We start from the raw sequence: 13,391 nt of genomic DNA, 5'->3' as shown, positions 1-13,391 counted from the left end.
TTGTATCCTGCAACTTTACTGAATTCACTTATTAGTTCTAATAATCTTTTGGTGGAGTTTTAAGGGTTTCCTATACACAGTATTATGTCATCTGGGAATAGTGACAGTTTTACTTCTTTCCCAATCTGGTTGTCTTTTATTTCTTTTTCTTGTCAGATTTCTGTGGCTAAGACTTCTAATACTATGTTGAATAAAAGTGGTGAGAGTGGGCATCCTTGTCTTCTTCCTCATTTTAAAGGAAAGATTTTCAGCTTTTCACTATTGAGTATGATGTTAGCTGTAGGTTTGTCATAGATGGCCTTTATCATATTGAGGTATATTCCCTCTGTACTGACTTTTTTGAGAGTTTTAATCACAACTGGATGTTGAATTTCGGTGAATGCTTTTTCTGCATCTATTGAAATGATCATATAATTTTTCCCTTCTTTTTGTTAATGTGATAGATCACACTGATTGATTTGCAGATATTGAATCATCCCTCCACTCCTGGAATAAATCCCATCTGATCATGCTATATGATCCTTTTACTGTACTGTTAAATTAAGGTTACTCATATTTTGTTGAGGATTTTTGTATCTATGTTCATCAGGGATACTGGCCTATAATTTTCTGTTTTTGCAGTGTAGTCTGGTTTTGCTATCAGGGTAATGTTAATATATCACAGAATGAATTTGGAAGCATTCTTTTCTCTTTAGTTTTTTGGAATAGTCTGAGAAGGATAGGTATTAACTCTTTCTTAAGTGTTTGGTAGACTTCATCTGTGAAGCCATCTGGTCCTGGAGTTTTGTTTGTTGGGGTTATTGGATTACTGACTCAATTTCATAAATAACAATCAGTATATTCAGATTTTCTATTTCTTCTTGATTCAGTCTTGGAAGATTATATGTTTGTAGGAATTATCCATTTGTTCTAGGTTGTCCCATTTGTTGACATATAATTATTTGTAGTAGTCTCTTATTATTCTCAGTATTTCTGTGGTATCAGTTGGAACTTCTCTTTCATTTCTGATTCTATTTATTTGAACTGTCTCTCTCTTCTTAATGAATCTGGCTAAGGGTTTATCAATTTTGTTTATTTCTTCAAAGAATTAGCTCTTAGTTTCACTGATCTTTTCTATCGTTTTGTTTTTAGTCATCATGTATTTCTGGTCTGATTTTTATTATTTCCTTCCTTCTGCTAACTTTGGGCTTTGCTCTTTGTCTAGTTCCTTTAGGTGTAAGGTTGGATTGTTTATTTGAAATTTTTCTTGTTTCTTGAGGTGAGTCTGTATCACTATAAACTTCTCTCTTAGAGCTGTTTTACTGTGTTCCATAGATGTTGGACTGTTGTGTTTCTATTTTTATTTGTTTCAAGGTATTTTTAAATTTCCTCATTGACCCATTGGTTGTTTAGTAGCATGTTGTTTAGCCTCCACATGTTTGTGGGTTTTTTTGTTTTGTTTTTTTTTTTTTACAGTTTTCTTGTAGTCGATCTCTAGTTTCATATTACTGTGGTCAGAAAAGATACTTGATCTGATTTCAATCTTAAATTTATTGAGATGTGTTCTGTGGCCTAACATACATACTATCTCTCCTAGAAAGTGTTCCATGTACCCTTGAGAAGAATGTATATTCTGCTGTTCTGAATGGAATGCTTTGTATATATTTATTAAGTCCATCTGATCTAAGGTATTTTTTGAGGCCAACGTTTCCTTATTGGTTTTCTGTTTGGATGATCTCTCCATTGAGGTAAGTGGGGTGTTAAAGTCTCCAACTATTATTGTACTACTGTCCATTTCTCCCTTTACATCTGTTAATGTTTGTTTTATGTATTTAGGTACCTTTATTTTGGGTGCATAAATATTTATAAGTGTTATAAATTGTCTTGTACTGATTCCTTTATTATTATGTAATGCCCTTCATCTCTTGTTACAGTCTTTGTTTTAAAGTCAGATATAATTATTGCTACATGAACTTTTTTTTAGCGTGAAATATCTTTTTCCATCCCTTCACTTTAAGTCTGTGTTTGTGTTTAGATCTGAAGTGAGTCTCTGGTAGGCAGCATACAGATGGGTCTTGTTTGTTTGTTTGTTTGAATCCATTCAGCTACTATATGTCTTTTGATTAGAACATTTAGTCCATTTACATTTAAAGTAATTACTGACAGATATGTACTTATTGCCATTTTGTTGACTGTTTTCTGGTTGTTTTTAATAGCTCTTCTCTCTTCCTGTCTTCTTCTCTTGCTCTCTTCCTTTGTGATTTTGTGACTTTCCTTATTGTTATACCTGTATTCTTTTCTTTTTATTTTTGTGTGTGTCTATTACAGGTATTTGGTTTGTGGTTACTATGAGGTTCATGTATAACACCCTACATATATGGCACTCTATTTTAAATTGATGGTTGCTTAAGTTCAAGTATATTCTAAAAGTACAACATCTCCACCCCCATTTTGTTTTTGATATTATATTTCACATCTTACTATTTTTTTGTATCCTTTGATTATTTTAGGTCTGGATGATTTTACTACTTTTATCTTTAAACCTTCATATTAGCTATGTAGGTAGTTTATTCATTATGTGTACTATATGTTTACCTTTGCCAGTGAAATTTTTTCTTTCATAATTTTATTTCTAGTTATGAACTTTCTTTTCCATTTAAAGAAATCCCTTTAAAATTTCTTGTAAGGCTGATATGGTATTGATGAACTTCAGCTTTTGCGTATCTGGGGAACTCCTTATCTTGTCTTCAATTCTGAGTAATAAAAATACTGGGTAGAGTATTCTCAGTTATAACTTTTTTCCTTTCAGCACTTTGAGTATATCATGTCACTCCCTGTCGATCTGCAAAATTTCTGCTTAAAAATCAGCTATAGTCTTATGGGGGTTCCTTTGTATGTAACTACTTGTTTTTCTCTTGATGATTTTGATTCTCTCTTTAACTATTTACACTCTGGTTATAACGTGTCTTGGTGTGTCTCTTTGGGTTCATCTTAGTTGGGGCTTTCTGTGATTTCTGGACCTGGATGCCTGTTTCCTTTGTCAGGTTAGGGAAGATTTCAGCCATTATCTCTTCAAATAGGTTTTATGTCCCTTTCTCACTTTTCCTTCTGAGACTCCATAATATTAAATGTTAGTATACTTGATGTTGTCTCAGAGGTCTCTTAAACTATTCTCATTTTTAAAATTCTTTTTTCTTCTTGTTGTTCTGATTATGTGATTTGCACTATCATATCTTCCATCCTTCTTCCATCATCGAATCTGCTGCTGAATCCCTTTGGCATATTCTTCATTTCATTTTTCATTTCAGTTATTGTGTTCTTCAGCTCTGACTGGTTCTTTTTTGTATTTTCTTTTTTTTAATTTTTTTTTAAAGATTTTATTTTATTTATTCGACAGAGATAGAGACAGCCAGCGAGAGAGGGAACACAAGCAGGGGGAGTGGGAGAGGAAGAAGCAGGCTCATAGCAGAGGAGCCTGATGGGCTCGATCCCAGAACGCCGGGATCACGCCCTGAGCTGAAGGCAGACGCTCAACCGCTGTGCCACCCAGGCACCCCTCTTTTTTGTATTTTCTATCTCTTTGTTGAAGCACTCACTGTGTTCATCCATTATTCTCCTAAGTTGGGTGAGCAAATTTATGATCATTACATTGAACTCTTTATCTGGTAGATTGCTTATCTCCATTTCATTTAGTTCTTTTTCTGAGGTTTTGTCTTGTTCTCTCATTTGGAACGTATTCCTCTGTCTCCTCGTTATGCCCAATTTTTCTGTTTTATTCTATTAGACAGATCAGTCTCCCAGTCTTGAAAGAGTGGCTTTACGCAGAATGTGTCATGTGGGGCCCAGTAATGCAAACTCCCCATGTCACCTGAGTGAGGTGTCCCAGGGTTGTCCCTAGTGTGGGCTGTATACACTCTCCTGTTGTGGCTGGGTGACAACTCACTGTTGTGCAGGGCTGGCCCCATCCCATCTGGCTGTAAGGCCTGACTGTGAGTATTGCAGTAATGCTGCTTGGTGGGGTTATTGTCCTTTTGGCTGATAGGCCCTGCTGAGGTATAGGATTGTACAGGGCTCTCAGTGGGGCACATCCCCCGACACAGCAGTCTAAAGGGAGAATTCCACAATGGTGCCTACCAGTACCAGGATAAGCACAGCATAATGGAATAGGAAAATTGGCTGCAGCCAGTGTCTCAGTCCCCAGGAAGAGACTCAGCTGTCTCCTGCCTCACTAGCTGACATTCCAAGATTAGTAAGTGGATCTCATTCACCTGTGGTCTATGTGCTTTTCAATCTCGTGTTTTTGCACTGGTTTCCAGGTTGAGTGAGTCTGTGCTTAAGCCCCTTGATAGCAGTTTTGCTTTCTCTACAGTTCCATAGGTTTCCCTGTTGGTTTTCAAAGCCTGGTGTTTTGGGGGCTGATCTGTGTAGGATCTAAGGGTTGAAGTTTTTGATGTGGAGCTCAAAGCTCTTCTCCTCAGCAATAATTTCTGTATTTCTGAGGTCCTTCTGATTGGCATGAAATGCTACATCTGGGGTGTGGTTTCTTCCTTAGTGAGACTGTGTCTCTGCCACTTCCACCCGTGTCAGTGCTGTCCCTTGTTGTGAAGGCCCTGCTCATCCAGTTTCTAGGCCCCCTTCAAAGGGGAAATTCCACATGCAGTTGTAGATTTGTTGTGTCTGTGGGAGGAGGTGAGCTCAGGATCTTCCTACGCCACCATCTTGCCTGTCCCCTATCCAGGAATTTCTGGTTATGATATTTACAGGAGCTGATGTTCAGCCATATGGGTTGAATAGCACACTGTCACTGAAATTCACTGTGATGCCAGAAATAGAAAAATCAGGGTTTGCTAAAAGAAGATAAGCTGGGGTGCTTTGTTTCAATATCCCTTCATGACCTAGCCAATATCTAAAATCTTGATATTTTGTTTAATTTTTAACAGATATTTCTCAATTTTCCTTAGTATTAGCCAGACTGGCTTAAGCAAAGAGAATTTATTTGTCTCAGAATCCAACTAAACTGAGGGAAAACCAGTTACACAGTTGAGGCTCGAGAATAAGCACAACCAGGGACTTGAACATCCTGAGGATCTCAGTATATTTCCTGTCTCTCTCTCTCTTTGTACATTGACTTCATTCTTTTATCTCCTTTTCCCTTCACGGAAGACTTGAACACGACTGCAGACATCCTTCTAGCATGAGAGGATACAGCCCTGTTGGCCCACAGTCCACAGGTCCCAGGGCAGTAATTCACTGGTTTAGTTGCATCAGGCATCCATTTCTGGACCAATCACTCGTGGTCAGGGCAGGCTGGAAATTGTGACTGGTTCCATGTGGGTAAAGAACACACTTCCAGGACTAACTAGCTGTGGCAAGGAGACCACTGGCATGAATAAACAACGAAGAAGAAGGTAGTCCATTTCTACAAGAACAGGAGATAATGATGGGCAGACTCTCTCATAGAAATCCTCAATACCCTAAATGTTCAGAGGATTTTCCATATACTTTGAAATTACTCTCTATTCTCTACAAATAATGACCAAGATTCACTCTAATTGGCTATTTCATTATGTAAGAAAGTCTAGTTCTAAGTTGTCAATAATATCCAACTTGGTATCAGAATACCTAATGGTATGGGCCATGAGAAAGAGTTTTTTGGTCTACTATTGTTCACAGATGAGCAATTGGGCTCACTATATAACAGTTGTTCATTCATGGTCTTTTAAAAATTGAAATTACACTAGTTCCTTAAATTACCATGTGAAGCCTCAAAATAAACAACTAAAATAAAGGTGCCACGAGCTTGTCTTTGAAGTATGTGTGGGGTGTGTGCTTGTGTGTGTGATTTTCTTCAAATGGGATGAATACTTATTAGTTGGGGATGTAATAATTGCCTAAAGGCAGAGAATGGACCAAATGACCTCCATTTTCTGGATAATCTGCTGAGGAGACACTGAGTTTACAGAAGTAAATTCTGAAGTCTTATTGATGTTTTTTCCTTCGTTAAGCAGGATTTTCAAACATAAGAGCCTTTTACACTACCTTTCGGCAAATTCATAACTGCATATTATTTTTAGCCAACAGAATGACTCTACTATAAACTTTGAGGATGTCCAAAAACAAGATGCAAAATATTTCAATAAAGCTGCTTAAGCACAAACGGAGATTTTTGAGCTTTTTGGAATCTCTTTTTAGTTTCTCTTCTAGTGGAAGTCCTTCCCACATGTCCAGGTCCTGAGATACTTCTTTCCATGAAGAGAAAAGTTGGATGCCAAGCTCTGCTAACTGCCCATCCTCCCTACCATCTCCTATAGTCCCCTACCCTCAGAGGCACACATGTTCTGTGGTTACCATAGGAACTAGTAGGATCTAATTATTTAAAATTTTGATATTTTGTTCTCCATGGATTTTTGCATTAATTTTGATTAAAAAATATTTCATTAAAATGTTATTTATCTTGCTTACTGCATTTCTGGCCCCTTGCTTTTAAATTTTGTACCTTATGTGAGTGTCTTACCCTCGTTGCAGGCCTCATATTTAGACAGACTTAAGAGTCTAGTGTAGCACCTTAACAAGTACCTATCATGCTCAGTCTTGATTTTCCCACCTCTAAAACAAAAATGATAACTGAATATCCTTATAGGGCTGTTTGAAGGATTAAATGAGAAGGTACATGTAAAGCATTTAGTATGTGTGAAACGGAATCAATACTCAGTGAATATAATTAGCATTACTACTATCAATAATAACACAAGTGACAGCAAAAGCAGTAATAGTAGATAACACTTAGGTTCAGTCATCAATAGTAAGACAAAAGCCCAACTCTAGAGAAATCCTTTCTACTGGGAGGCTCAGACATGAAAAAATATAGTCACCATTCAATGAACTGTTGTAATAAAGGTTTATATGTGATATGAAGAAAGCATGAGAGTGAGAAGAACTAGCTTAGCTCTTAGAGAAGGGGTTTTAAGTTCAGTACCAAAGGCTGAGTAAGAGGGTTTGCTAAATGGAGAAGAAAAGAAAGATCACTCCAGTGGGTACAAAGTTATTGAGGCTGGAAAGGGCCTGCTAGACTACTCAGAGGGAGACGTTCTCTGTAGCTGGAATGGGGAATTCTGGTAGGAAAGTTGTGGGAGGCAAGCCTTATAAGAAAGAATCTAGTCTGTGGAATAAGAGACTGGAATATCATTCTCAAGAGGTTAGATTTTGTTCTGGGGACAGTGGAGGATTCTACTGAAGGATGTTGAGGCTCTGTTTTTGAGATGTTCAAGCATGAGGTTTAGAAAGGCAACTGTGTGAAGGATAGACAGGCGAGGGGCTGGAGTGGAGCCAGGGATACCCACTAGGGGGCTATTGTAAGATCCAGGCGAGGAGGATGAGGGCCTGAATCAAAGCACCAGCAGTGGTACTGGAAAGCAGTCAAGAGATCTGAGCCATATTTCACAGGCAGAATCAATGACCTGGGTGGCTAACTGAGTGTAGGATGCTATAGGAAAAAGGAGAAACTGAGAATGCCTAGGAGGTCCCATCCATAGTAACTGACGGAGAACATGTGAAGAGGAATCAATGTAGGTAAGTATGTATGGTGGGAAGAAGATAAGGAGCTAGATTTCAAACACATTTAACCTGAAATGCAGGGGAATATCCAAGAGGACATGCTCAATAGACCACTGGAAATATAAGCAAGGGACTTGGGAGAAAGGGGAGGCTGGAGTTTGTGTATTGATTGAAGCATAGAAAATATATGTGCTATCTCTGGGACAGCTGCCCTGAGAAAGAAGGGTTGAGGGCCCAATCAGATGACTGTCATCTTTCTCCCTCTCTGCTTTTCCGTTTTATCTTTCCATGGACCTTAATGATCAGTGTGCCTCCAGTGTGGGACTTTGGCCTGGTCCCCCAGCAAATGTCCCCAAAGCTTCTTTACCCTGGCTATTTGGTCTGCCATTTGGAGACGTCCATCCAGCTCTCGTCTGATCTGGGCTGCTTGCTCATCTGGATTGTCCAGCTGCAGAAAAGCACAAATACAGAGACTTTCAGCTTGGATCACAAAAACCAGTGAACTCATGACTTTGCATTTTACATGCCCCAATCTCTGCTCCCACAGATATATTTCACTAAAAGTTAAGAATCTTGTTATAACAGACAAATCCAATTGGAGGGAAATCTTAAGTTAAACCCTAGGCAGTTGCTAGGAAAGACATCCGAATGAACTTGCACATGAATCACTTTGGAACTGCTAGGCAGCAGTGCTTCTAATGAGGGCCCAATACAGCACCTCTGTTTTGGTCCAATGAAGAAAGTGTTTATGTGACAGATGTACAAAGAAGGAGACAGTAATATAACTATGAGAAATGTGTGGAGCAGACACAGTGCTTATCCATAGTGCCTACATGGCATATATCCTACAGCTGTCCCACCCCTAGACCATGGGAGATTAATCAATCATTGCATTCCTTCTTACTAAGCCCTAATACCTTCTCAGCCAGTACTCCAGATGGCCACTACCACTGAGTTGGTGTTAATATCTAAGTTGAAATCTATCTTTGTCTTCCCTGTAGTTAGAGCTATTAGGACATAAGAATCAGCATATCCAAGCATAAAGAAGCCTGGAAGACTCCCTAACTTCTCTGGTTTTCTCATCTGTAGAATGAAGGGGTTGTTTACATAATCTCCATCTTTGAAAGACACTGGCAAACATTTCTATAACGGGCCATATAATTATTACTTTCGGCTTTGAGGGTCATACGATCTCTCTTGCAATGACTCAATTCTTCCAATCAAATGTGAAAACAGACATTGACAATACGTAAACAAATGAGCATCTCTGTGTTCCAATAAAACTTTACGTGCAACAACATGTAGCAGGCCATAGTTACTGATCCTCCTCTATGAATTAGGTTTTTCTCTTTATTTCCAAGCAAACCTATCGTTATCCTTCAAACTGTAATTGAGTTTGTTTTATTCAGTAATTAACGACTAATTTTATTCACAGAAAAGTTTAATAAATAGGGAACAGTGGCATTCAAATAGAATGGGCTTTATTCCTCTTTATAGTGCATATTAACTCACAACAAAAAGTAGCTTAAGAAGTATCTGAGTTTTCTAGGTCCCTTTCCTTTAAAAGTCATTTTTATTTAGAAATTTGAAAATAAAAACCCAGATCCAGAGACACCTTGGTGGCTCAGTCAGTTAAGTGTCTGACTCTTGATTTCGGCTCAGGTTATGACCTCAGGGTCATAAGATTGAGCCCCACTGAGGGCTGTGTGCTCAGCAGGTGGTCTGCTTGAGATTTTCTCTCTCCTTCTCCCTCTGCCTGTTCCCCCTTCTAAAATAAAATAATAAAAAACTAAACAAAACAAAACCCCTACCCAGGTCCATGCTTAAAAAAAAAAAATCTCATATATGGTACAAAATGGTATAGAAAAGAAGTTCTTTTTAATATGATGTAAAAAAGAACACTAAAAAATTTATGGTCATACTTCTGAAGCATCGACAATGGTTTTTTTTAAAAAGATTTATGAGATAGAGCGAGTGAGGGAGAGAGTGAGAGAAAGATGTGAGGGGGGAGGGGGAGAGAGAGGAAGACAATCTCAAGCAGACTCCTCACTGAGCTCGCAGCCAGTTGCTGGCTCTTGGTTTCACTCAGGGCATGATCTCACAACTCCAAGATCATGACCTGAGCTGAAACCAAGAGCCAGAGGCTTAACCGACTAAGTCACTCAAGTGTCCCTTGGTTTGTTTTATAAAACACATAAAAATCCATCTAGCTTTATGCCATGCATTTTTAGCACCCGGTTTAAATCAGGAGTTGCCTTATCTTCTCCTTTCCAGTTTTGAGGGGCAGGACTACTTCCTAGATCATAAAGACTGGATTGCAACTCTAGGCCATATATTCTAAGGCAGCACTTCCCAAAGAGTTCTGCTAAACAACAATCTTATTAAATACTCCAGAAGAAAGTGTTCCAGAAGAATGGTCAGTTGAGTTTCGAAAATGGTGTATCAAAATGCACAAAGTCCCTGAGAAGTTTTGCGGTAAGGAAGTCTGCTAGACTTTGATCAACTTAATTATTCTTTAATTTAAACTGAAATTTTTATTTTTTGCACTATACAATGCCCAGAGAATGAGGTGGAAACCCTGTTCTACACACATATAAAGAAAACCACCCGAAAGCAGTTACACTGCTGCCCAGGGGTCCACGCATTACAACCTTCCCCATAGGCGCACAGGGGCAACATGGTAGCCTCCATGTTGTTTTCAAGTGCCAATGAGCTGTCTTCATTCTATTCCCTTGGAAACGCAAGACTTCTTTAGTTCCAGGTGCCAACCCACTGCAAACACTCAAATGTCTCGCTCAAAATACATATGCAAACGAAACGTCTGACTTCTTCACTGAGAAGCAGCAAAATGATTTGGTTAGGGGCTAAAGTTGGGAATTCTGTCAGAAGATACAGTGTCCACAGAGGTTAATACTGAAAAGAGAAAACACAGCCCAATAGAACCATCCCCATTACTAAATTTTATGGAGGCATCTGGCCTCATCAAATGGAACTAGAGACAGCGGAAAATGCCGGCAAAGAGGATGAGCAGGCTAGGTCTACACTACGCTTCATTCCTTAGTTCATGCATTCCCTCACTCATTCACTTATCAGATTTTTTTTGGAATGTCATGATATGCCAAGACAGTGGAATACAGAAAGGAATAAGACAGACTTAGTCGCTGCATCCATGGAGCTTAAACCTAGCAAGAACAGATAAGGCTATTTAAACATTTTGGGCACAAAAGAGAGGGGGCTGGCATTTATTGATGCCTATGCTGAGCCCAGGTATTCTATGGCCTGTATTTCAGTCTTTTCTAAAGGGTCTCAAGAACTAGATATTAATGTGCATTCTCCCAGGAAAAGGACTCTGGGGTCAGGAAATGCTGCTCCCTCCTGAAAACTTATAATACATATTAGCATTATTAAGATTCTGAGCAATTCTAGAATTAATAAGCCTACTGAACTGCATTTAACTTTGTCTTTTACAACACAATTATTTCACTGAAGAATATTCCACATGGCAGTTTGGGAAATTTTACATGTGAAACAACTTTATGGGGTAGGTACCATTATCACCCCCATTTTACAGATGAAGAAACTGAGTCTCGGTAAGGTTCAGGATGTTGGTGCAGTTCACACAGCTGGTAAAGTGGTATGACCCATTAGAAATGGAGTCTGTCTTGCCTCAAACTGAAGCTCTTTTGCTCTGCCATTATGTTGGCTTCTTTCTTAAGTGCCTTGTTTGGTTTCCTAATTGGTCCTGACAATTAAATAACTCGGTGCCCTCACTTTGTTCCTTGTATGCATGGGACAGTTTAACACCTCGAGCCACCACTAGGGGGCAGAGAAATGTCTACCCTCCTTCACCTGTCACAACTGGCTGATGTCTTCTAGACAGGCTATAACAGTGCCAGAGCCCTCCTCAAGAAATGAGAGCAATGAGCGTGTCCTTATCCTGGCTCTGCCGATTAGTAGCTGTGTGACCTTAGGCAAGTTACTTAACCTCTCTGTGCTCCAGGTCTCTTCATCTGAATAATCAGTGTAATAAATCAACCTAAGGCTATCATGGGAATTCACTGAGACACTGGGTATAAAGTGCTCAGCTCAGTTCTTGGCACAGTTTCCTGAACAAACCCTCAGGAAATGGTAGCTGCTCTTTGTGTTATTAAACAAGCCCATGGTGGCTGTATTTCTGACATGGGCCACAGTGGGGCGTCAAAGATTCAGACGAGAATGTGCCAGATGGGACCATGTCCCTCTGCGGTATGGGTGCGGGGGTCCTACTCTATACTCTGTGCACTAGAAAGGAAGCGATCAAGGCTCCCATCTCTTGACAAATTTCCTTGGCTTCCCAATGTCATCAACATTACCCAGGGTCAAGTCCCTCTGCTCTGTTAGACTTTAATTAGAAGGAGTGACCGGAAGGCAGATGCTGCTGCCTGACAGCTAAATGATCTGAAGGGAGGATGAAAAAGGAAATGCAACCAAAGCTCTCTCAAACAGCCTGCATGATGAAGAAGGCCATCCTCAATCGAGGAGCTTGACAGCCCCACTGTATGAAATCCGAAAATATAAAGAGAAATCAAGTAATTACCTTTTCAAGTGCTAGAAAGAAAAAGCCAGAGAGTGAGCTTCCATGGAAACGAGGTTCTGTTTACTGCACTGGCCTTTTCCACCAAGGAAAGGAAAGATCAGCTGGCAAACCAGGCCAAGGGCAAACCTTTCCGCTGACAGCTCATTAGGGTTAAAATATGTACATGTGCATGAAGGCTCTTTACCTAATTAGACAAATAATCTTTCTACTAGCAGAGGTCAAGCAGAGGCAGCATGGTGGTTGTCATGATTTGCCTGCCAAGCAAAGGGACTATTTCCCTGCACTATGCTCTTAAAGTGATGGGGAGCTGAGCTCAGCACTGCCCAAGTGCTGACAGGTATCACCTAAGCCATCAGTTCCAGCCCATCCTGAGGCTTGGGATTCTCTCCAGCTCATGGCTGTGCCCCTTTAGGCCACGCAGAGGCTCAGACCAGCGTTGCTCTTGGCCTGGTTCACATCTGCAGGAACACCATGCAGCAGGGGATACAGGTCTTAGAATAGGGCAAAGGGGAGTCTGTGCCCCGCTACCCCACTCCCTGGTTCCATGACCTTGTCAGGTCTCAACCTCTGAGCCTCAGGTTCCTCAACTGCTGAGTGGGGATCACTTTGATCTTGCAAGGCTACTGAAAGGACTGAATGAGACAACATGTGGTGTGTTTCAAGGGAAGTTAGGCCCACCTGGGTCCAAATCCTGGTTTTGCAATTTCCTTCTTCAAAGGGACTGAACAAGTGACTGAACCCAAGCCTCAGTCTCCTGGGATAACATAAGATACCTACCCCAGTGTGTTCTTAGGACTGACTGAGATGATACCCATGCAAAGCACCTAGCATGGTGCTGGCACATAGTAGGTCCTATAGTTTAGAAAACGTTTCTAGAATTATCCTGATTCTAGGGTGGGCACTCACCAGATGTCAACTCCCCTCCCTGCCCTTTGTGATTTATGATGAAAACTAGACCCCGGGACGGGGGAGCCCTGGAGTGGACAAGAGGAGCCCTTGTTCTGGTCCTCAATTTGCCCTTAGCTGGGGGACCTGGGGCCAAGGTCATGACCTCTCTATCCATAGTCCCTGCACCTGAGAAATGACAAGCCCTATTATGTCCCAGAAGTCTTTGTGAAGTATAGACAAGCATTTCTCAAAAGTATATTCTGGGGATACCAGTTCTGCAGAGAAAGGGGCATGTGGTCAGTTGGGTTGGTTCTCTCTTTCCCCTTCCTGGGGAGTTGCAAGACACATCACTGAGAAGACAACTTCGTGTGGCCCTACATTTCCCAAACTTATC

The 13,391-nt window shown here is 40.3% G+C and overlaps 1 protein-coding gene across 2 annotated transcripts in view; it reads right to left on the bottom strand.

Moving 5' to 3' along the window:
• CADPS (calcium dependent secretion activator) overlaps positions 1–13,391 on the bottom strand; it is a 355,693-nt gene that overhangs the window by 248,372 nt on the left and 93,930 nt on the right. For both annotated transcript variants that reach the window (XM_040628597.1, XM_040628596.1), the window contains exon 3: positions 7,901–7,981. In XM_040628597.1, the coding sequence (XP_040484531.1) occupies positions 7,901–7,981 (81 nt within the window). The remainder of the gene's footprint in view (positions 1–7,900; positions 7,982–13,391) is intronic.

This window comes from Ursus maritimus, unplaced genomic scaffold (assembly GCF_017311325.1).
Source record: "Ursus maritimus isolate PB19 unplaced genomic scaffold, ASM1731132v1 scaffold_14, whole genome shotgun sequence".
NCBI classification, from domain to species: domain Eukaryota; kingdom Metazoa; phylum Chordata; class Mammalia; order Carnivora; family Ursidae; genus Ursus; species Ursus maritimus.
Note: the sequence above shows the minus strand (reverse complement) of the source record. Positions and strands in the feature narration are given on the sequence as shown.